This window comes from Urocitellus parryii, unplaced genomic scaffold, assembly GCF_045843805.1.
Source record: "Urocitellus parryii isolate mUroPar1 unplaced genomic scaffold, mUroPar1.hap1 Scaffold_196, whole genome shotgun sequence".
NCBI classification, from domain to species: Eukaryota; Metazoa; Chordata; class Mammalia; order Rodentia; family Sciuridae; genus Urocitellus; species Urocitellus parryii.
In genome coordinates, this window is record NW_027552340.1 from 113,136 (window position 1) to 136,691 (window position 23,556).

Below are 23,556 nucleotides of genomic sequence, written 5' to 3' on the forward strand. Positions count from 1 at the left end.
TTTCATTGTCTGATTTTGCTGTCTCATGTCTTCCTTGAGACTCCAGATCATCTGAAGCATATATATCCTGAACTCTTTATCTGATATTCCATCTGTTGCAGCTATTACCTCTTCTAAAGTTGAGTTGACCTGCATTGCTTGTGGTCCTTTCTTTCCTTGTCTTTTCATACTGCTCGCGTTTCTTTCTGCTTGGTGCAACTGTTGTGTTTTTGAAATTTACCCCCTATTTATTTATGTTGCTCTTGTATAGTTGGAAAGTCTCCCTTGTCGGGTGGGTAGTGGCTGTGCTCCTCCTCTAATTATGGTGTTCTGTCTACCACGCTGATCGGTCACAGGTCTGCACCCCCTGCGGGCACGGGAGGCGGCTTTGCTCTGCCCCCACTCCAATTGTGGTAACGTAACTACCATGCCCTGGGGTCGTAGGTCCTGATCTGGATGTGGGTGGCGGCTCTGCTGGGTCCCCACTCCAATCGGTGTGACGTGTCTACCACGCTGGCAGACCTCTAGGCCGGTGGGTCGCAGTTCTGCACAGCCCCCACTCCCAATGGGGGTACCTGACTACCTCTCCAACAGGCCGCTGAGCCCCCTCCGGACTCAGGCGGCGACCCTGCTCCACCCCCACTCCAACCAGTGTGACGCGACTGCCTCGGTGTTACGTGTCCCCCACGCTGGCAAGCTACCTGGCCTGACTTGCCAGTGGGCGGCAGGTCTGCCTGCCCTGTTTGCTCAGATAGCAGCTCCGCACAGCCCCTACTCCAAATGAGGTAACTTGACTACCGCGCCTTGGGGTCGCTGGTCCTATTCTAGGCGTGGGCGGCTGCTCTCTTCAGCTCCAGCTGCGTTTGGGGTGTCATGATACCACGCCGGCGGGTCACTTGGCCTGCTCTGGGCGCAGGTGGAAGTTCCTCTCTGCCCCCACAGCACCCAGCAGGAACCTGATTGAGAAGCAGTCACCGCCGGTTCCCTAGCCTTGGGCCAAAGCAGCTTAGGTAGCCCGAACCCCACCTCTCCGATCCCGATACACTCTCCGCTGGGAGCTGGCTCCAGTGAGCGACCCCCACGGGTTCCCCAGCCCCAGGCCAAAAACTGTTCCGGGAGTCAGAACCCAGTCGCCCCAAGCTCAGCGCACGCTCAACTTGGAGCTGGCCTCCACCGGCAGTCTCCGCAGTTTCCTCAGACTTGGGCCAGGTTAGCCCCGGGAACCAGAATCCAGCTGCTCTGTATGTCCAACATACAGAATAAGGAGAGAATTTTAAAAGCTGCAAGAGAAAGAAAGCAGATTACATTTAGGGGTAAACCAATCAGGATAACAGCTGATCTCTCAACACAGACTCTGAAAGCTAGAAGATCCTGGAATAACATATTTCAAACACTGAAAGACAATGGGCTCCAACCAAGAATCGTGTATCCGGCGAAATTAAGCTTCAGGTTAGAAGATGAAATTAAAACCTTCCACGATAAACAAAAGTTAAAAGAATTCGCAGCTAGAAAACCATCTCTTCAAAATATCCTTGGCAAAACATTACAGGAAGAGGAAATGGAAAATAACATGGATAACCAACAATGGGAGGTAGGACAGTAAAGGGGGGAAAGTAGTCAAAGAGGATAACAAATCAGGTTTAGTAACATCAATAAACAAATATGGATAGAAGAACAAACCATATCTCAATAATAACCCTAAATGTTAATGGCTTAAACTCACCAATTAAGAGACACAGGCTAGTAGAATGGATCACAAAACAAGACCCAACAATATGCTGTCTACAGGAGACGCATTTGATAGGAAAAGATATACATAGACTGAAGGTGAAAGGTTGGGAAAAATCATATCACTCATATGGACCGTGGAAACAAGCAGGAGTGTCCATACTCATATCTAATAAAATAGATTTCAAGCCAAAGCTAATCAAAAGGGATAAAGAAGGACACTTCATACTGCTCAAGGGAACCATACACCAACAAGACATAACAATCATAAATACATATGCCCCAAATAATGGTGCAGCCGTGTTCATCAAGCAAACTCTTCTCAAGTTCAAGAGTCTAATAGACCACCATACAATAATCATGGGAGACTTCAACACACCTCTCTCACCACTGGACAGATCTTCCAAACAAAAGTTAAATAAGGAAACTATAGAACTCAATAACACAATTAACAGCCTAGACTTAATTGACATATATAGACTATACCACCCAACATCAAGTAGCTACACTTTTTTCTCAGCAGCACATGGAACCTTCTCAAAAATAGACCATATACTATGTCACAGGGCAACTCTTAGACAATACAAAGGGGTAGAGATAATACCATGCATCTTATCTGATCATAATGGAATGAAACTGAAAATCAATGATAAAAGAAGAAAGGAAAAATCAAGCATCACCTGGAGAATGAACAATAGGTTGCTGAGTGATCAATGGGTTTTAGAAGATATCAAGGAGGAAATTAAAAAATTCCTAGAGTTAAATGAAAACACAGACACAACATATCGGAATCTATGGGACACATTGAAAGCAGTTCTAAGAGGAAAATTCATTGCTTGGAGTTCATTCCTCAAAAAAAGAAAAAACCAACAAATAAATGATCTCACACTTCATCTCAAAATTCTAGAAAAAGAAGAGCAAAACAACAGCAAAAGAAGTAGAAGGCAAGAAATAATTAAAATCAGAGCTGAAATTAATGAAATTGAAACAAAAGAAACAATTGAAAAAATTGACAAAACTAAAAGCTGGTTCTTTGAAAAAATAAATAAAATTGACAGACCCTTAGCCATGCTAACGAAGAGAAGAAGAGAGAGAACCCAAATTACTAGCATACGGGATGAAAAAGGCAATATCACAACAGACGCTTCAGAAATACAGAAGATAATCAGAAATTACTTTGAATCCTTATACTCCAATAAAATAGAAGATAGTGAAGGCATAGATAAATTCCTTGAGTCTTATGATCTGCCCAGATTGAGCCAGGAGGATATAGACAACCTAAACAGACCAATAACAATAGAGGAAATAGAAGAAACCATCAAAAGACTACCAACTAAGAAAAGCCCAGGACCGGATGGGTATACAGCAGAGTTTTACAAAACCTTTGAAGAGGAACTAACACCAATACTTTTCAAGCTATTTCAGGAAATAGAAAAAGAGGGAGAACTTCCAAATTCATTCTACGAGGCCAACATCACCCTGATTCCGAAACCAGACAAAGACACTTCAAAGAAAGAAAACTACAGACCAATATCTCTAATGAACCTTGATGCAAAAATCTTCAATAAAATTCTGGCGAATCGGATTCAAATACATATCAAAAAAATTATACACCATGATCAAGTAGGATTCATCCCTGGTATGCAAGGTTGGTTCAATATACGGAAATCAATAAATGTTATCCACCACATCAATAGACTTAAAAATAAGAACCATATGATCATCTCGATAGATGCAGAAAAAGCATTCGACAAAGTACAGCATCCCTTTATGTTCAAAACTCTAGAAAAATTAGGGATAACTGGATCATACCTCAACATTGTAAAAGCAATCTATGATAAGCCACAGGCCAGCATCATTCTGAATGGAGAAAAATTGAAGGCATTCCCTCTAAGATCTGGTACAAGACAGGGATGCCCTCTCTCACCACTTCTGTTCAACATAGTCCTCGAAACACTGGCCAGAGCAATTAGGCAGACGAAAGAAATTAAAGGCATAAAAATAGGAAAAGAAGAACTTAAATTATCACTATTTGCAGATGATATGATTCTATACCTAGCAGACCCAAAAGGGTCTACAAAGAAGCTATTAGAGCTAATAAATGAATTCAGCAAAGTGGCAGGATATAAGATCAACACGCATAAATCAAAGGCATTCCTGTATATCAGCGACAAATCCTTTGAAACGGAAATGAGGACAACTACTCCATTCACAATATTCCCCCAAAAAATAAAATACTTGGGAATCAACCTAACAAAAGAGGTGAAAGATTTATACAATGAAAATTACAGAACCCTAAAGAAAGACATAGAAGAAGACCTTAGAAGATGGAAAAATATACCCTGCTCATGGATAGGCAGAACTAACATCATCAAAATGGCGATATTACCAAAAGTCCTATATAAGTTCAATGCAATGCCAATCAAAATCCCAACAGCATATCTTGTAGAAATCGATAAAAGAATCATGAAATTCATATGGAATAATAAAAGACCCAGAATAGCAAAAACAATACTAAGCAGGAAGTGTGAATCAGGTGGTATAGCGATACCAGACTTCAAACTATACTACAGAGCAATAGTAACAAAAACAGCATGGTACTGGTACCAAAACAGGCGGGTGGACCAATGGTACAGAATAGAGGACACAGTAACCAATCCACAAAACTACAACTATCTTATTTTTGATAAAGGGGCTAAAAGCATGCAATGGAGGAAGGATAGCATCTTCAACAAATGGTGCTGGGAAAACTGGAAATCCATTTGCACCAAAATGAATCTGAATCCCTATCTCTGGCCGTGCACAAAAGTTAACTCAAAATGGATCAAGGAGCTTGATATTAAATCAGAGACATGGCATCTGATAGAAGAAAAAGTTGGTTATGATCTACACGCTGTGGGATCGGGCTCCAAATTCCTCAATAGGACACCCATAGCGCTAGAGTTAACAAATAGAATCAACAAATGGGACTTACTCAAACTAAAAAGTTTTTTCTCAGCAAAAGAAACAATAAGAGAGATAAACAGGGAGCCTACATCCTGGGAACAAATCTTTACTCCACACACTTCAGATAGAGCCCTAATAACCAGAATATACAAAGAACTCAAAAAATTAGACAATAAGATAACAAATAACCCAATCAATAAATGGGCCAAGGACCTGAACAGACACTTCTCAGAGGAGGACATACTATCAATCAACAAGTACATGAAAAAATGCTCACCATCGCTAGCAGTCAGAGAAATGCAAATCAAAACTACCCTAAGATACCATCTCACTCCAGTAAGACTGGCAGCCATTAGGAAGTCAAACAACAATAAGTGCTGGAGAGGATGCGGGGAAAAGGGCACTCTTGTTCATTGCTGGTGGGACTGCAAATTGGTGCAGCCAATTTGGAAAGCAGTATGGAGATTTCTCGGAAAGCTGGGAATGGAACCACCATTCGACCCAGCTATTCCCCTTCTTGGTCTATTCCCTAAAGCCCTAACAAGAGCATGCTACAGGGACACTGCTACATCGATGTTCATAGCAGCTCAATTCACGATAGCAAGACTGTGGAACCAGCCTAGATGCCCTTCAATAGATGAATGGATAAAAAAAATGTGGCATTTATATACTATGGAGTATTATTCTGCATTAAAAAATGACAAAATCATAGAATTTGGAGGGAAATGGATGGCATTAGAGCAGATTATGCTAAGTGAAGCTAGTCAATCTTTAAAAAACAAATACCAAATGACTCCTTTGATATAAGGGGAGTAAACAAGGACAGGGTAGGGACAAAGAGTTTGAGAAGAAGATTTACATTAAACAGGGATGAGAGGTGGGAGGGAAAGGGAGTGAGAAGGGAAATTGCATGGAAATGGAAGGCGATCCACAGGGTTATACAAAATGTCATATAAGAGGAAAGGAGGGGTAAGACAAGATAATACAAATGGAAGAAATGATTTACAGTAGAAGGGGTAGAGAGAGAAAAGGGGAGGGGAGGGGAGGGGAGGGGAGGGGGGATAGTAGAGAATAGGACAGACAGCAGAATACATCAGACACTAGAAAGGCAATATGTCAATCAATGGAAGGGAAACTGATGTGATACAGCAATCTGTATACGGGGTAAAAGCGGGAGTTCATAATCCACTTGAATCAAACCGTGTAATATGATGTATTAAGAACTATGTAATGTTATGAACGTCCAATAAAAAAAAAAGGAAAAAGGTTACTTTATATCATTAATCTCAATTCTGAGGACTTCTCTGTATAAAATTTATAAAATAAAACACTACTTGATTTCTCATGATTGTAAAAAAAAAAATAGATGCTAGCCTTGAGAGCTCTTTCCTTTGTCTCTTATTTTCATGCCATTGTGGCTTAGAAAAGCGAAGCTGAACTTCCCCAGGTTTGCTAAAACATCTGGGAGTGACAGCTAGCTGCTTCCTCCCTCTGCCTGCTGGATCCACCTTGCCTGAGCTCCAGGCCTGTAAGGGCCCATTTTCTTTTCTGCTCACCAGGGCAATATTTTCAGCTAACTTCAGGGGGAGGATTCATAGTTAAGGTTGCATGTTTGGTTTTTCCTGGTTTTGGGTCCTGAATTAGAAGTTCTCTTCAGGGTTATTTTTTCCCTTTAATTCACCTCTTCTCTCTCTTTCATGCTGGAATATGTCTTCACATGTCAGCTCTGGTTGGTCATCTTTTCATATTTAGAATAGGTCACTGCAGAAGCTAACTGGAAGCTCCTTGGCGGGCAGGGGTACACTGCAGACTTTACTGAGGCCATAGCACAGGTGCAGGCAGCCATGGGAAGGAAGCCCTGAGTCCCAGAAGGTGAGGATTTCCCGGGGAGGGTTTAGTCTTTAGAAAAGAACCTTCTGAGGATTTACTTGGGGAAAGGTACCTTGGAATGTGGGGTCCTGAATTAGGGGGAGGGGGAGAACCATGGGGCCCACTGTTTCATGTGCAGATCTTCCACTAATCCCCACTGCCAGCCAGCAGACCATGGACCTCTCTGGGACACTCAGCTTCTGTGGCCACCTCAGCTCCAGCTTCTCTGGGCTCATGTTGATGTAGAAGTTCTGCCCCACGCATCCTCACCTCTCTCTGCCTTCTAGAAATCTGGTTAAATCTCATACCAGTGATGCTCATACACCTAAGTCCTCGTTAACACCAGGGTTTTGTAACCTTCACTCCATTCTCACCTAAGAGGGTTTGCAGAAAGAGGCTGCCTGTGGTCTAAGATAGACGTTGACCCATCTTACAGATTGGTCAGCATGTGCCCATCCATTGCCTTGCCTCTGCAATCCCTGATCTCTTGTTTAACGGAATAAGACAGAGCCAGAGGAAACGTGCACAGTGCTTTCCTGTGTTCGCATTCACACAGAACCATGGTGGCCATTCACACATCCTCACGCACATTTCAAGTTGCAGTTGTTTCAAAATAAGCAATAATCAAAAATTATCTTGATGAGTTTGATAATAAACCTGCTACATTTTCTAAAAGCAATTGAGGCTTTAAAAAGCTCCATTCTCAGGATTCTAAATAAAATACAGCTGGCACCCCTTATTGTACAGTCCTTCCACTCAGTGCAAGACAGAGCAGCAGGTGTCCATGACTAGGTCTCCTCTCCTGTGGGAGACACAACCGTTTCCCTGTGGCCAAGATCAGCCCAAAGGGTCTCCCCAGACGGATGCTGAGCCCAGTTCAGAATTCCCAGTTCTCCCTGGGATTAAATTTCCTTCTCGCAGTATTTCTCTCCAGTCTGGTCTGAGCACCATGCTGCATACGTGGTGTGGCCCCTGCACCCCAACTTTCTGTCCTGTGAGGTGGCCACAACTGTGTGTGAAGGAGATGAGACAGGAAGTGGCTGTGGTTGGGCACAGGGTGGTGTTTTCCTGCACAGCAGCCTCAGCCTTGCACCGTGAGAAGGTTCTAGAAAGGGACTGACATCAGTTGAAACCACTGACCTTCTGGGGAAGAGCTGTGAAAACCGTCTCTGGTCTGTTTGGCACATAATTTCTCATAAAGTGGTGCAGATATTCATATATGTGTGAAGAAAGAAAGTATGGGTTCCAAAGAAAGACATCAAATTGTGAAGAAATCGTTGAAAAACAAACTGGAACTCCTTTGAGCAGGGGCGGTGTTCCTCAACAGGGAGTTTTTAAAATACCTGCCAGATTCCAGGGAAATAGAAGATTCTGTTTTCATTGTCTGAATCCCCGAAGGGCCACACCCTGGGGCCTGGTGAAAAGAGGGGAGAGGAGGGTCTGGGAGACCCACAGCTGGGGGACTGTGGATGGCTATGGCAAGCAGTGCCTGTGTCCCAACACGTGTGGTTTCTCGATTATTCTGGGCCAGCTGATGAATAAGACTCCAAAATTACCCACAGAGGTCCCCAGTTCAGCACTTCTCCAGAGAAACTAGACAATCAAAGTCACTGAAGAAAGGGCTCTCCTTTGCTCCTACATACATGAAGAGGTTTGATAGTGCTCAAAGGTGGACTTGGGGAGTTAAACCCCAAAGCCCCCGCCGAGAGGAGAACAAAACAAAGACTTGTAGCTAACAAGCCAGCAAAAAGAAATAAAAACGAAATCATACAAATTCAATCCAAAATAATGAAAAAAATAGGAAAAAGGGAACAAAGACTACATTGGACAAATAGAAAATAAATAGTAAAATGACAGATTTATCACGAATCACATAAAGTATGTGATAATTATGCCAGGTGTGGTGGCACACGCCTGTAATCCCAGCAGCTCAGGAGGCTGAGGCAAGAGCATCATAAGTTCAAAGCCAGCCTCAGCAACTTAGTGAGGCCCTGAGCAACTTAGCAAGACCCTGACTCTAAGTAAAATATAAAAAGGGCTGGGGATGTGCTCAGTGATTCAGCACCCCTGGGTTCAATCCCTGGTATGAAAAAAAAAAAAAAGTTCTAATTGCCCAATTTAAAAGAAGACTCAACTATGTGCTACCTACAAGGAACCCACTCTAAATATAAAGACAACATAAAAGAAAAGTAAAAGGATGGAAAAAGATATAGATATATATGAATTTTTTTGGTACTCAGATTGAACCAAGGGGTGCTTAACCACTTAGTCACATCCCCAGCTCTTTTATATTTTGAGACAGGGTCTTACTAAGTTGCTTAGGGCTTTGCTAAGTTTCAGAAGCTGGCCTTGAACTTGCAACCCTCCTGCCTCGGCCTTCTGAGTAGCTAGGATTACAGCATGCCCCACCATGCCTGGCTGAAAACAGGATTTTGTTCCTTCTCTCACATCAGTGCTTAGGACTGAGGTACTAGATCAAATGCTGGCTCAGAGGCCTGCTGTTCTGAGCAGCAGATCCAGGGACCCAGGGGTCCTTCAGAATAACTAGCAACTCTCTGGTTTTGATCTAGATTTTTCCAGAATTGTACAACATGACCCATGCAGAGTCTTTGTGAGGTTCAGCATATAGCCACTAGGCATATATGACTATTGAAATTAATGAATGAAAGTGGAACAAAATTTCAAGTTCAGCCCTGCAATCACAACTTTTCGAATTTTAAGTACTCAGTACCTAGATGTGGCTCATGGTTTCTGGACTGGACAACACAGGACAATCCCATCATTACAGAAAATTCTGTTGGTGCAATTGAGGAGTAAGGTGTGCAGGTCCCTTGCACAAGCAAGTTTAGATAGCTCCTCCCCTCACTTCCTTTCTGCTCCTCCTCCTCCTCCTCCTCAATATCCTGGCTTAGCATTGCCTGCAAATTCAGAAAAGGGTACAAGACCCAGATTTTCCAGGTAAGGGAATGCGGGTCTGTTTTGGGGAGGAAAATGTTAAATTTGGTGGGGAGGGGACCTCTCTATTGGCTCTATGTCCTAAACCTCTTGGCAAACTTGTTTTCAGAATATGTTTCTTGTTGGCTCCTGTTTCCTGTCTTTGCTGATTTGAGGTTGTAATCTGTTTTGAAGGCTGAGCCTTACAAATTGATGTCTTTTTCAGGGGTTACTGTTTAGAGGATACTTGTCTTACAAATAAATTATTCCTGCCCTGGTTGTAGAATTTAGGAATAAACTTGGCTGTTCCAGGGTTAGAGTCGGGTGAGTGGACCCAATTAGCCCTGAGGGGCTGGTGGGAAGAACATTGATACCTGTAAAGGGCACACCTTGGTGTGCAGCTCCCCAGAACTGACCCCTAGGTCAGGATCAGAGGCTGTGTAGTCGGAGGCCTTGTGACCCCACTGTCTGCTCAGAGCTGCCTGCTAGGGACCTGCTGCCTCAGAGACAGTCCCTTCCTGGGTTCAGCCACAAATGAGCTCTCCCTAGGAGCGGGGAGAAGGGGTATGCTTTCCTGTGTGACTCGCAGTTCAGGAGAAGCTGGGACTGATTGGGTGTTTATTCTTTAGGCAGAGTAGGAGAACTTAGCTACCCAACATCAGACTCACAAAAGCACTTTCCCCTAGTTTTGCATTTAGATTAGGGTCAGTAGAGCAGCATTAGAGAGCCCATGTGTGGAAAGCAGGACCTTGAGAAACACCCAGGCCAGATGTGGTGGCACACACCTATAATCCCAAATGTGGAGAAGCCAGTTGGGAGGCTTGAGACAGGAAGATCAGGAGTTCAAAGCCAGCCTTGGCAACTCAGTGAGATGCTGTCTTGAAATAAAATACAAAAATTTTTAAAAAGGCTGTGGCTTAGTGGTTAAGTGCCTCTAGACCCTGAGTTGAACCCCGGTACCCAAAACAAAACACAAACAGCCAGAAACCCTCTGATTTCCTAATGCTGGCCTCCTATATCCACTCCTAATACCAATCACCAAAATCAACTCTGTGGTTTCAGCTTATTTTTAAAAGTTCTATGATTTCTCTTCCAGGTTTACAGGAAGCTGTTTCCTCTCTATTCCTAAAGAATCAAGAAATACTTACCCCCTTTTCCCTTTTTTAAAAAGAAGTGCTTGACTTTCTGTTTCAAATCTATAATCTATGGCTCCCTGCCTGGTGACCTTGTCCTTAACAAGAGCATTTTCAAACTGTCCTGGCTCAAGTCTGCACCTGTGACAGTTTCTCAAAATGTTCAGTGGTAGCAGTGAAGGATAACATTTAAAGAAGAACACCAAGCTTCTATGCCACCAAGAGCTGACCATCAAGGAAGGAATTGTCATTTCTACAGAGTAGACATGGGTTGGATATAATGATCAGAGAGGGGCCAGAAGCTGAGGGATCATTGATCAATTCATTCATTTAGCAAACATTTATTGAGAACCACCCTTTGTCCAATATTATGCTTGTCGCTAGAGAAAAGGGGGGTGACATATGGTCTTCCCATCACAAAGCTTATGGCGGGAGGGGGGGCAGTAGAACATCCTACAAATAGCTTCCTCTTCTGACATGAGAAGGCCCTGGAGTACAGTTAGAGCCCACAGCCAGGGAGCTCACCAGCGCTGGCCTGTGGTCAGCCATGGCGCTGGGTGAGGTGTGGAAGACCTCTGAGGCCTGAGGGCTCCGCGGGCATGAGCTGGGCACTGGTCTGAATTGGGAGAAAAAAGAGTCTGCAAAGGGCTAAAAGTTGGAAGGAATCCAGAGGGTTCTGGGAACGTTGAAGGAGCCGCTGTGGCTAAAGCTATGAGAGAAGGAAGTTATCACGCAGGGCTTTCCGGGTCATTCTGAGGATCTAAACTGCTTTCTAAAGGCAGTAGGCAGCAACTCGGGGATTTAAGCAAGAAAAGAAAAAAGTAAAATTTTAGTTTTAAAACTGGTGGAATTGGAAAGGGAAGGAAGACAAGGTGATCAGTCAGGAAAGTGATACGTGCAAACCAGTGGCAGAGGAGGAGCAGGGAGACAGGAATAGTTCTGAGATCTGGGGCCAGAATCAACAGGATGCGGGGCGGGCAGATGCAGGTGAGGAAAGAAGAGTAGGACTCGACCCTGGGTCTGGCGGGAGCCCCTGGCTGAAGAGGAATCCGGTGGGAGGTGGAGGACCCGGGCTCCCTTTTGGCCAGCTTCTGTCTGAGAAGCCCATGGAACAGCCAAATGAGGCCAAAGTGCAGGGCGGAGGTTTGGAACACGCAGCAGGGGGTCTGTAGCCTGCAGAGGCTGTGAGAGGCCCACAGGGCAGCCCACCAGGGAGAGAGGGGCCGGGCTGGAGCCTGCACCCAGGAAGCCCTGAGGTTTGTGTGTGTGTGTTGTGGGTGTGGGGGGTGATAGAACGACCTAGAAGTGAAACTGAGAGCAGAGGGTTGAGGTGAGGTTTTGGAAATGAGGCAGGAGCCCTCAGAGGAGAGGTTTACAGCAGGAGAAAACACTGACAGCCAGATCAGAGGCTGCAGTCCCTCTGCCTTCCCCACACTGTGCGATTTTCTTCTTTTATCTACAGGAATCCAAACCATAATGGCAGCCCAGTACCATGATGATGATTTCTACCCCAGCAAACCAGGGACCAGCTATGGTGAGACGTGCGCAGGGCCCCAGGCCTGGCCGCTGGGAAGAGGGCTGGGCGCTGGGGACCCCTCTGGTTCTGACAGCCAGTCCCCACTTCAACAGGAGAGCAACGTCCCCAGCCTTGCTCCTCATTTCTCTCCATTGACCCAGATCTTTTCCTTCCCTCCACCCTCTCCATTTCCTCCCGAGATGGCCATAACAGCTACTTCGGGGAGAAACTGAAAGGGGAGCCCTCAGCACCACTTCTTACTCCCTGCTTCCCACAGCACAGACACCGCACAACAGCTGACGAGGCCTCTCTGTTGCTCTTCTGCTCCTTTCTTCAGCCTGGAGGGGGATTGAGAAGGAGAAATGTGGGAGTAATCAGTCCTTCATCCAGGTCCCTGATTTGCCTGTTGCTGGGGTCCCCTACAACCAACAAAGTCAACAGGCTGACTCAGCACATCACAAACCCCCCCTTAACTCTTTTACCCATAGAAATTGATTATGTCAGTTGAACTGATTTATCAACCTAGCCCACAATTTAGTAGCTTAAAACACCAACTATTTAGTTGGTTCTGAAGGTCAGGCGGACAGTTCTCGGGTCTGAGCCAGCTTCTGGGTCTCGGCCTTGATAGCTTCATGGACCTGTGTGTGGTTAACAAGCTCTCGGGCAGGCCAAGGTGTCTTCAAGTAGGCCGGTCCAGACGTCTTCACTCAGCAGTTGCAGGAAGAGCAGAGAGAAGGTGAACCATAGTACAGGAGCACTTTGGGAGTCTCTGCTTGAATTATGCATTCCATTGGGGCATTGTCCAAAGCATGTCACTTGGACCATCTTGATTCATCAGTTGCTTTTTAGTGGGAGGAGCTGCAAATCCATATCCCAAACAGGCGTGCACACAGGGTTGGGAATGACATGGGGGAATCAGCCCATGGATTGCCATTCATACACTGTCAACACTGGCAGACGGGGGCGGTGTGGGAGCTGGGCTCTGGTGCCCTTCCATTCCACCTGCCGTGATTTTCCTGCTCCCCTTGCCCATGGCCAGCAGGCCAGTGCTCCCAGGAGATTCCAAGGAGGGTGACTTCCTCCCTGATGCTAACTAAATAACAATGTGAATGTCCACCCACGTTTTTCCTTAGATAACTTTTGCCTTCCTTTACCCTGTGTTCTCAGACATAGAACTTTTGGAAATATATTTCTTTCTTCTCCCAATTCTGGATCTCAAACATAGGAAACTTTGCCATAAAATAGTGATGAGTTGTGTAACCTGCTACTGGCTCCGTACTGGGAGCTTCATTTGGAATATAAATTGGGAAATCAATCTCCCACTGCAGAACCTCCAAAGCCAAGTTTTGTGTTCTTTCCTAAATTACTTTGCTGGGATAGCTCTCAGCAGGGTTCATAGTTCTCTTCTGAAACCATTTATCTTCCTCTATGGGCTGGGAAGCCACATGTGGTCACAGTAAGGAGCTCAAGGGAATCCTGAAAAGAGAGTGAAAATGGGAGACCAAGGGATGTGCCAGTTTTCCAGGATGGAAACAGCCCAGAAGGCTATCTATAGACCCTGTGAGGACAGGCTGGCCTCAGGGGAGAAGCCCACAGCCTGCAACAGAGAGAGCATGGGAAGCTGTCGGAGGTAGGTTCTAACTCTGTGTCTATTTCCTTGATGTCCCAGGGCCCCGACACCAAGATCACAGAATTTCCCAGTTGAGAATTGTATTAATTGGTAAAACTGGAGTAGGAAAAAGTGCCACAGGGAACAGCATCCTTGGAGAGAAAGCATTTACATCTGGCATTTCAGCAAAATCCGTTACTAAGTCCTGTGAGAAAAAGTGCAGTGTGTGGAAGGGAAGTGAACTCGTCGTTGTTGACACTCCTGGCATTTTTGACACCGAGGTACAGGATGCTGACACTCAGAAGGAGATTGCTCGCTGTGTCCTCCTGACCTCCCCAGGGCCTCATGTTCTGGTCCTGGTGGTCCCGTTAGGCCGTTACACTGTGGAAGAGCAAAAGGCCACAAGGAAGATCCTGCAAATGTTTGGAGACAGTGCTAGAAGTTTCATGATTCTCTTGTTCACTAGGAAAGATGACTTGGACAGCACCGATTTCCAGGATTACTTAAGGCAAGCTCCGGAAGGCATTCAAGAGCTGGTGGCCAAGTTCCATCATCGCTACTGTGCATTCAACAACAAGGCGACAGGAGCCGAGCAGGAGGCACAGAGGGTGGAGCTGATGACCCTGGTCCAGCAGGTGGTGAGGGAGAACGGGGGAAGATACTTCACCAATAAGATGTACCGGAGGGCTGAGGAGGAAATTCAGCATCAAGTCCTAGCAGTCCAAGAACGGTACAGAGCAGAGCTGGAGAGAGAGAAAGCACAGATAAGAGAGGAGTACGAAAGGCAAATCAGACACCTGAAAAATGAGTTGGAGCGGGAAAGGAGAAAGGGCCAAATGGAGAGGACACTAGAGGAAACGGAGTCTGCCTATGCCTTGAGGCAGCAGAATGCCAGAGAGGAGGTCGAGAACCAGAGTTGGATAATTGAATTAATCTTGAAAGCCTTGGATGTTGTTTCCTTGTTCTTCCATCTGTTTATGGATGACTAGACTTAAAGAAAAATGCATTTGGGGCTGGGGTTGTGACTTAGCGATAGAGTGCTCAACTAGCACATGCGAGGCGCTGGGTTCAATCCTCAGCACCACATAAAAACAAATAAGTAAAATAAAGGTATTGTGTCCAACTCCAACTAAAAAATTTTTTAAAAATGTTAAAAAAAGAAAAATGCATTTATATTTTCTGCATATTACCTGATGACCCTCCCCATGTGACTTGTTCACCGCAGTCTGAGTGCTCTAGTTTCTGTCTCTCAGGACCAGGGAGTGCAGGAAAGTTCACCCTTGGCAATAGGCAAATGTTTGACTTAGCAGGAGAAGGGCAAATCCTCAAGTTGTGAAGCTCAAAAGCAAAAAGTAATGATGCTTGCTGCCAAGGAATTCTTCCTTAGAGACACGGAGAGAGGGATGCAGGAGACCAAAGAACATGACCCCAAGCTGTATCCAGGAGATTCTAGTAAAACTTTCTCCCCCAAATTGTTTTAGATTGGTAGATATTCTCTGTCCATAGCTCCTACACACTTATCTTTGCCTTTAGGGTGCTAACAATATCCTACCTGCATAGTTTGTTAGAAAGCTTAATTCTTTGTTTGCATTAGGCAATCTTATAGCTGGAGATGATTCTTTCTCAGTGAACATCAAATTATTTAATTATGATTCATAAAAGGACTAGAATTGTTCCTTATCATCTGCTCTTTGAGGAACAAGGAGTTGTTTAGAAAACAGTTCTCTCAGAACTCAACTAAGTAGTGATCCCCAAAAGCCAGAAAGAGAGAAAGACAGCATTTCAACAAATAAGTGCACAATGTTTGATATGCTCAGGTGTATCTGTAGAATCTCTGTCCATCCCTTCTTAACCAACTTGATGAGTAACCAGATCTGTCCTTTTCTTGAGAAACAACTAACTGTTGCCACCCCATGCCTTCACATCACACCTTGAGTACTTAACACTTGGCAGATTATCTGTACTTCTAATAAAACTTCTCAGTTCTCACATGTTTGTACAGCATTGGACTCTGTTTTGTCTTGGAAGATACCACGGCTACTTCTAATAAAACAGAGATGATTTTCAGTTTTTTGGTAATAGTTCAAGATGATTTTGGACCTAGACTGGGCCTACCCTCATGGTACCTCTGTTTCTCCTTTTCTTTCTTTTTTTTTTTTTTTTACCTGTCCGAGATTTTATTAGCAGGACCATAGCAGCCAGTTGAATGGGGGGGGGGGAAGAGAGAGAGAGAGAGAAAGAGAGAGAGAAGTGGGGGAGAGAAGAGGGAGACGGAGAGTAATAGAGAGAGGGAGAGTAAGAGGGAGAGGGAGAGTAAGAGAGAGAGGGAGAGTAAGAGGGAGAGGGAGATTAAGAGAGAGAGGGAGAGTAAGAGGGAGACGGAGAGTAAGAGAGAGGGAGAGTAAGAGAGAGAGGGAGAGTAAGAGGGAGAGGGAGAGTAAGAGAGAGAGGGAGAGTAAGAGAGAGTAAGAGAGGAGAGAGTAAGAGAGCGAACACACACAGGGTATTGATGTTTATGGGCTTAACTGCAGGATGAGGAGGAGCAGGGCAAGTGGGCTGTTACTTCTTCAGTTCTCGCCATTCACAGGGATTGGAGGTGATGGTTCGTGCACCATTCAGTGCATCATGGACCTGAGCTCCCGGAAGAGAAGCGCTCCGGGCGCCATCTTTACCAACATTCCTCCCTTTTTTGTTTTGGTTTGGGGGCATCGTACTCGATCTGGCTACTTCCTGCTGAGTAGGGGCATCTATTAGAGGGAGGGAGGGAGGTCAGTTGCTTGGAGAAGAAGGGCCAAGAGGCCCCATATCCATGCACTGAAGGCATGGATTTGCTCAGAGAGAAGTCCATGAATGAGCCCTGCAGCTATGAGAAGAAAGAGCATTAATGTCGTCCAGTCTGTAGGGCTGGTAGAAAAGCCTGTGCCCAGGAGAAGGCAGATTAGAACATAAAGCTGAAAACCAAGGGCTTATTTCTTTGGCATGGTGGGTAGAGATGGCCCTTCGGTGGAGTGGTCATTTGGTATCTTCATCTTTCAGCACGTGGTGGAGGTTTCTTGGGATGACTGGATGTGCATGTCGCCGGCTCGATGGCAAGTAGCTGGTAATCCCCGAGGAGGAGCTGATTGAAAGTTTAGTTAGAGATTTTGTTAATTTGTCCTTGAAGGAATTTTAAAATGCAAGGAAGGCAAGCACAGAATAAAGAGACTCCAACTAGAGGTCCCAGAATCGGGAGAATCCAGCAGCTGACGGGGTTTATGAAGAGGTCCCAATAGGATTGTTGTGCCAGTTGCTGATTTCTAAAAAGGGTGTGGGTGTACTGTGTTGCCCCGTGTTCCTAGATCCTATCAGGTGGCCCATTCTTATGTATGTTCTTCTCCAGAATGGGATGAAGGGTGGTGCGTGACTGAAAAACGGAGCTTGAGAGGGTTATCTGGGGATATCTCCCAGGTAAATCTGGGCGATTGTGGGGGTCCTGCAAGGTTGGGAGCTGGGGTGGGATTGTCCTCTGGAGGGCTTGCCGCTGGTTTTAACCTAGAAATATGAATCCAGGGGGTTAGTTTCTTTCCTTGCTGTTGGAGTTTTGCAGCATTGGGTGTACACAGGACTACCTGTAATGGCCCTTCCCATTTTGGGGCTGGGGGGATCTTTCCCCTGGGGAAGAAAAGTAGACCCATTCTCCTGGTTTGAGCAGAAAGGAGGCAGCTGAGTTCTCTGGAACCGGAATCAACAAATCTTGTTGCTTCCACAGCTCAGAGCGAATAAGGAAGAGGAGGGGAAGAGCATATTGGTCGGGGAGGGGCCAAGGCTCTGGTGAGATTCCCGGGGGGAGAAGGGGACGACCATACATTATCTCAAAGGGGGAGGCAAGGGATGGCTTTTTGGTAAAGCCCTCATGCCTAGTAGGGCAAGAGGCAGGAGTTTAACCCAATCTAAATGAGTCTCTAAAGATAGTTTTGTTATGATGTCTTTCACTGTGTGGTTGGCTCGCTCAACCTTACCCGAGGCTTGGGGGCGATAGGGACAATGAAAGTGCCATGGGGTGGACAATGTCTTTGCCACATTCTGGGTTACTTGAGAGACAAACTCAGGCCCGTTGTCAGATTGGATTGAAGTGGACATCCCAAACGGAGGGATTCCTTCAGTTAGGAGGATGTTAGCAACTGTGGTAGCCCGCTTATTTGAAGTGGGGAAGGCCTCTCCCAACCCGAGAATGTGTCTATTAAAACTAGTATGTATTTGAAGATTTTTACTCTGGGCATTTGGTAAAGTCGATTTGCCAATCTGCCCCGGGAATATGGCCCCTAGCCTGATGAGAAGGGAAGATTCCGGGTTTTAAAGATGTATTGGAATTCACTCTTTTGCATATCTGGCATGAGGCTGTGATTTGCTACATCACTTCTTTATCCTGGGGAGTCAGAGTAAAGAAAGAGTGGAGAAAGGCTTTGAGAGTCTGTGGACTGGTGTGGAAAATGGAGTGGAGGTAAGTCAAGAGGCATGTTTATTGGGTCTCTGTTATTGGGTAATGATGGAGAGCACGTGGCAATGAGAGATCCAGTGGGTTCTGAAAGGGCGGCTGACCTGGCTGCCTGATCTGCTTTTGAATTCCCCTGTGTGACGGGAGGAGTCATTCTGGTGTGATCTGCAATGGACAACTCCAGGGTTTTTAGGAAGCTGGGAGGGAGGCTTGTAGTAGCTGGGTGATGTATTGGAGTTGGTTATAGAGGTGCCCTTTGAGTTCATGAACATAGAGAGTAAAAGGCCTATTAACATCTGGCAGGTGTAGAGCCAGTGCTTGTAAGAGGGCCTTCTGGAAGGTTCTGCAATGTGGTGCAGCTAAAAGTAACAAGGGCTCATGCTTGTTCCCCTTTGCTAGATCCTATAATGGTCTGGCAAGTAACAAGTCATTTGGTACCCATGCCCTAAAATAGCCTGCCAGACCCAGGAACGAGAGAATCTCCTCCTTAGTTTTTGGTACTGGAAGGCTTTCAATAAGGCCTTTTCTATTGGTTGTGATAGCTTTCTTCCCATGGGGAAATGTGGAACCCTAAGTAAGCAACTTCAGAGAGAGAGAGCTGCACGTTTTGCGGAGAAACCCTATATCCTTGGTGAGCAGGAAAATTCAGAAGGGTGGCTGTGTCAGACTTTGAGGTTTCTAATGAGGGACTACAGAGGAGGAGGTCATCAATATATTTTAGGAGGGTTGAGGTGGGCCATAGAGGGAAAAAATCCTCAAGATCTCCATCGAGGACGTGTCCAAAAATATGTGGGCTGTCTCAAAACCCCTGGAGCAGGACAGTCCAGGTTAACTGTCGGGAATGTCTAGTTTCTGGATCAGTCCACGTGAAGGGAAATATGTCTTGGGAAGAGACAGATAGTGGAATCAAAAGGAAGGCATCTTTAAGATCAATAACTGGAAAACAGGTGGAGTTTGCAGGAATGGAGGAAAGGATAGTATAAGGGTTTGGAACCAGGGGATGTATGGGCCTGGTTGAAGAATTTATTAACCTTAAGTCCTGCACCAAACAGTATGTTCCATTAGGCTTTTTTACTGCTAAAATTGGAGTATTGAATGGAGAGTGTGTGGGACGGAGGAACCCCTTCCTTAGTAAGCTCTCAATGATTGGCTTTAGGCCCTTATGTCTGGCAGTTGGCATCGGATATTGAGCCTGGTTTGGGAAGTGCTTAGGGTCTTTAAGATGCACTTCCACTGGAGAGCAATTTGCAGAGGACGGGGTTTCTGTGTCCCATACAATTAGATCTACCATTTTACAGGGGAGGAGAAAGTGTGTGTTCTGGTGGCCGCTGGGGTCTCCACACCAGACCCAAGGGGGTAAAGTCTCTTCTTGGTTGGGGAGTAAAGCCATGATGAAGATATAAGTAGGGGAGGACAATAAGATTAAGGTTATGGAGGCCTTCAAGATGGATAATTAAGATATCCCCTCCAAGCAGTTACGCTAACCTGTCCATGGGAGTGAAGAAGACGGAGGAGTTAGAAAGAGAATTAACCCTACGTCCCAGGCGGTTGATTCCCAGGGGTGCCTTAGCAAAGCACCCAGGGTCCACCGCAAACCTGATGGGTCTGGGTGGGGTGCATTTCTCCCCTAAAACACCCGGAGGGATTGCTGGACACTCAACGGCCAATTCCCTCCTTCTGGTGAGTTAGGTTCAGGCGCTCATGGGATGGGGAACTCACCAATCTGCAGGGCGGTGGTGGATGACAGGCAGGCGATCAGAGGAGTGGACCAGGACAGGAATGGTTGGGCTCGGAGTTTGGGAACGGGGTTCCGCCGTGAGCAACCGGGATCCCCGTCCAGGTTTTGGCACCAACGTAAAGGACGATGGAAAAGCTCCGTAAACTCAACAAGACAAAACAACCCTTTACATGTCCGAGATTTTATTAGCAGGGCCGTAGTGGCCAGACGCAGAAGAGAAGGGGAGAGAGAGAGAGAGAAAGAGAGAGAGAGAGAGAGAAGAAAGAAGAGGGGGAGAGTAAGCGGGAGAGGGAGAGTAAGAGTAAGAGAGTAAGAGAGGAGAGAGTAAGAGCTCTGTTTCTCCTTTTCCCTGAAAGATTAGCGCTATATCCTCAACCTTTCTACTGACCAAAGACCACAGCCTGGGTTCAATCTCCAGTACGATGCACACACACAAAAATCTCTTGCTATGGTATGCTTGACTACCTTTCCATTTATTAAAACTACAAATAGGGCTGGGCACAGTGGCACATTCCTGTAATCCCAGCAACTAGTGGGGGGGGGGGGGTGGCTGAGACAGGAGGATCATGAGTTCACTGCCAGCCTCAGCAATTTAGCAAGGCCTAAGCAACTCAGTGAGACCCTGTCTCTAAATAAAATACAAAACAGGACTGTGGATGTGGCTCAGTGGTCAAGTGCCCCTAAGTTCAATCCCCAGTATCCCCCCCCAAAAAAAAACCCAAAACCAAACAAAAAAAATCACTATAGATAGGGGGGTTTTTTCTGTACACCAGAATATTGCAATGGTTATTCATGGTGAAATTTGAAACTGATCTTCCAGCATGTATGTCTTTCTCTATTCCATCATAAATACTAGCACCTTTCTGTATTTGTAATATGTTTTCATTTTTAAATTTAAAATGTTTTCACACTTATTTTTAAACTAATATTAATTGTATTATATTATAAATAAAATTATAATTAGTATTTAAATTTAATTTTCAGTTTCCATGTAGCTAGGTATAATGTAACTTGTGCTATCTAGATAAAATATTTAGATATTTACAAACATTCAAAGACATTATTTAGTGCTTTAAAGATCATTCAGAATGAAGTAATCCATTGACACTGAGTTGTTCAGTGAATTGCTTCCATTGTTTGCAGGTGAGACCAGACTCCATGCATGGGGTAACATACCTGCAGCACTGAATAGCTCTCTCTTTAGTGACACAACAGCTACAGTGAGATATGTTTCCACCAACCCAGTGAAGTTGCGTTTTAAATTTTAAATTAATTATAACTACAAAACTTCTGCATAGTACTGCAGCTTCTCAGGTGACCAGCTCTGTAGGTGCTCAGTAACCAGGTGGATCATGGCCAGTGTGTTGAATGCTGTAGTTTCCAGAAAATAAACATTTAGAACTTAAACATACACACTTCTAAATAATCCATGAGTGAAAAAAATATATCATAGGGAGTATAGAACGTATTTTAAATGGGATGATAATGAAAACAGAATATACAAAAATTTGTGAGTTATGCGTGGAGGGGAAATTTTACAGCTTTATATCTTTGTGTTATAAAAGAAGAATTTTTAGTAGTGTTGAAGACGTTGTTGGTAACATATTGTGGACTCTGGATACTGCTTTCTTCTGAGATTGTCCTAGCAGGCACCTAAACTCCTGGATCCCCTTGACCCGGGGGACCTGGTTTCCTTGTCTTTGGCAAGGGCCTGCTTTCATTGTGCTCTTCCCTGGTGCGGACCTCTTCCTTGCGAGGTAGGACCCCTTAGGTGTCCAGTGGAGATCTCCATGTTTCCTGAGACCTCTCACTTGGGGAACTGGAACTTCAAATTCCCGTTGCCGGGGCCGCTGCTGAGGCCTGGGATCAGCTCTTTCTCTGTCCACCTGGTTTTCCTCTGGATCCTCTGAGGTGGCCCTGTGCTTGTCCGGGGCCAGCCAAGGATTTGAACCTACTTCAAATACAGAATCTTCAGTCACCTTTCCCCATCTCCACCTCTGGACATTTTGGGGAAGGGGGCTTCTCCACCATTTCCTGCCTCCTCTGGTCACCCCCAAACTCCATCTTCTTGCTCTCCAGGGCCCTGAACTTTGGTCTGAGTGCTGCCTGTGCTCAGCAGGACTGGGCAGTGCCCTCAGGAAAAGCTGCCTCAGTGCTGACCTGCGTGGTCCCCTCACCTGAGGCCCAGTCCCTAAGTGTGTCTGCATGCCTTTGGTCACTCCCCAGAGTTATTTTTTGAGTGGTTCTTTTGCGTTTTCTATATAGTTACAGACATTATCACAGGAGGCCTGGAGACTTCCCTTGTGGCTGAGCTGACTCGACCCGCGAGCAGAATCCCTGCTTTTCCTCTTTCACTCCCCTTAGAGAAATAACATCTTTTAAAGGTTGCTATGACCACACCCTTGGCCTAGTCAACCCTTTCTCATCCACCTCCCCTTTCTTCTGAGACAGACTGTGGATTTTCTAGAACATACAGAGACCTTCCCCAGGCTTCTTTGAGGCCGAAGAAGTGATAGCAATGAGTAACATTTATCTTTCTTTCTGAAATGTGGGCAGTGTCTTCCTTACTATTTAGTAAACAAAGAGAAAAATATATATATATTTGAGGTAATTAAAAAATTTTTAAGGAATGTCATATTTTGAGTGACTTGCCATTTAGTTACCGTGTGAGGCAGCTTCTGTTGCTATAACAAAATAACTAGGAATCCACTTATAAAGAGGGACAGCTTATCCTGGCTCCCAGGTTTGGAGTTTTCAGTTCATCATCTAAATTGAAGGAATGCACCTCCTATCCTAATGCAAATGCTCATGGTGTTGGCTTTCACTGTGAAGCTGCCATGGGTGGAGAGCCCTTTGACTGGGAAACAAGATGGCTTTGAGTCTCTTGGTTTTTTTGTGAAATCCCCCCAAAAAATATGACAATAAAAATGCTTCCAGAGCTCATTTTAAAATGGAGTTGGGAGGCCATTAAGGGATCGGGCTCTGCACACATGACAAGGGCTTCCCGGGAAAGGGAACTCTACCTGGGCACGACACAGTGCCATGGGCATGCTGACCTCTGAACCGGGCCAAAGGCTGCGAAGCCAGGAACCCCTTTCGCTGGAGGTCCAGCTGAGAGCCTGTCACAAGGAGAAACAGCCTTTCCCCCAGACGCAGCCCTAACAGTCGACCCCGTGGGGTCCCGTGAGGCACATAGGGTCAAGAACGCTTCTCCACGCCGGTTACCATGCTTCTCGGCTTTCCCTTCCCTTTCCAAGTCGGACAATCTCAGCGACCTTGCAGCACTTAGCACTGACTCTAAATGTCTGAATCTTTGTTTTCCCAAACTGCAGGTCTCAGATGCTGAATGAAGCTCTTTTGTGTTTACAGTTTCTGAGCTTGAGGTGTTTGCCAATTCTCTCAGACTTAATAGATAATTGGAAATGATTCCAACTAGAATTCCAGTAGGACTTTTCCTCTTTTTCTTTTTAAATTAGACAAGTGATTTTAACTTCCATGTAGAAGAATAAATGCCTGAGAATTTTTGAAAAATACATAAAAACGTAGTCTGGTGCACACCCATAATCCCAGCAGCTCAGGAGGCTGAGACAGGAAGATCACAATTCAAAGCCACCTCAGCAATGGTGAGGC

General features: G+C 45.3%; 1 protein-coding gene across 3 annotated transcripts; it reads left to right on the forward strand.

The window, feature by feature from the left end:
- The first annotated feature begins 9,459 nt into the window (after positions 1-9,459).
- Positions 9,460-15,698, forward strand: LOC144251759 (GTPase IMAP family member 4-like). Of its 3 annotated transcripts, none has more exons than XM_077794507.1 (3): positions 9,460-9,480; positions 12,052-12,123; positions 13,775-15,698. In XM_077794507.1, the coding sequence occupies exons 2-3, from the start codon at positions 12,066-12,068 to the stop codon at positions 14,701-14,703; spliced, it is 987 nt and encodes a 328-aa protein (XP_077650633.1). In that variant the 5' UTR covers positions 9,460-9,480; positions 12,052-12,065; the 3' UTR covers positions 14,704-15,698. The 3 variants fall into 3 exon arrangements, with proteins under 3 accessions (XP_077650633.1, XP_077650634.1, XP_077650632.1); XM_077794508.1 differs by lacking the exon at positions 9,460-9,480 and adding an exon at positions 11,087-11,151; XM_077794506.1 differs by lacking the exon at positions 9,460-9,480 and having other exon boundaries at positions 11,926-12,123.
- Positions 15,699-23,556: the final 7,858 nt, after the last annotated feature.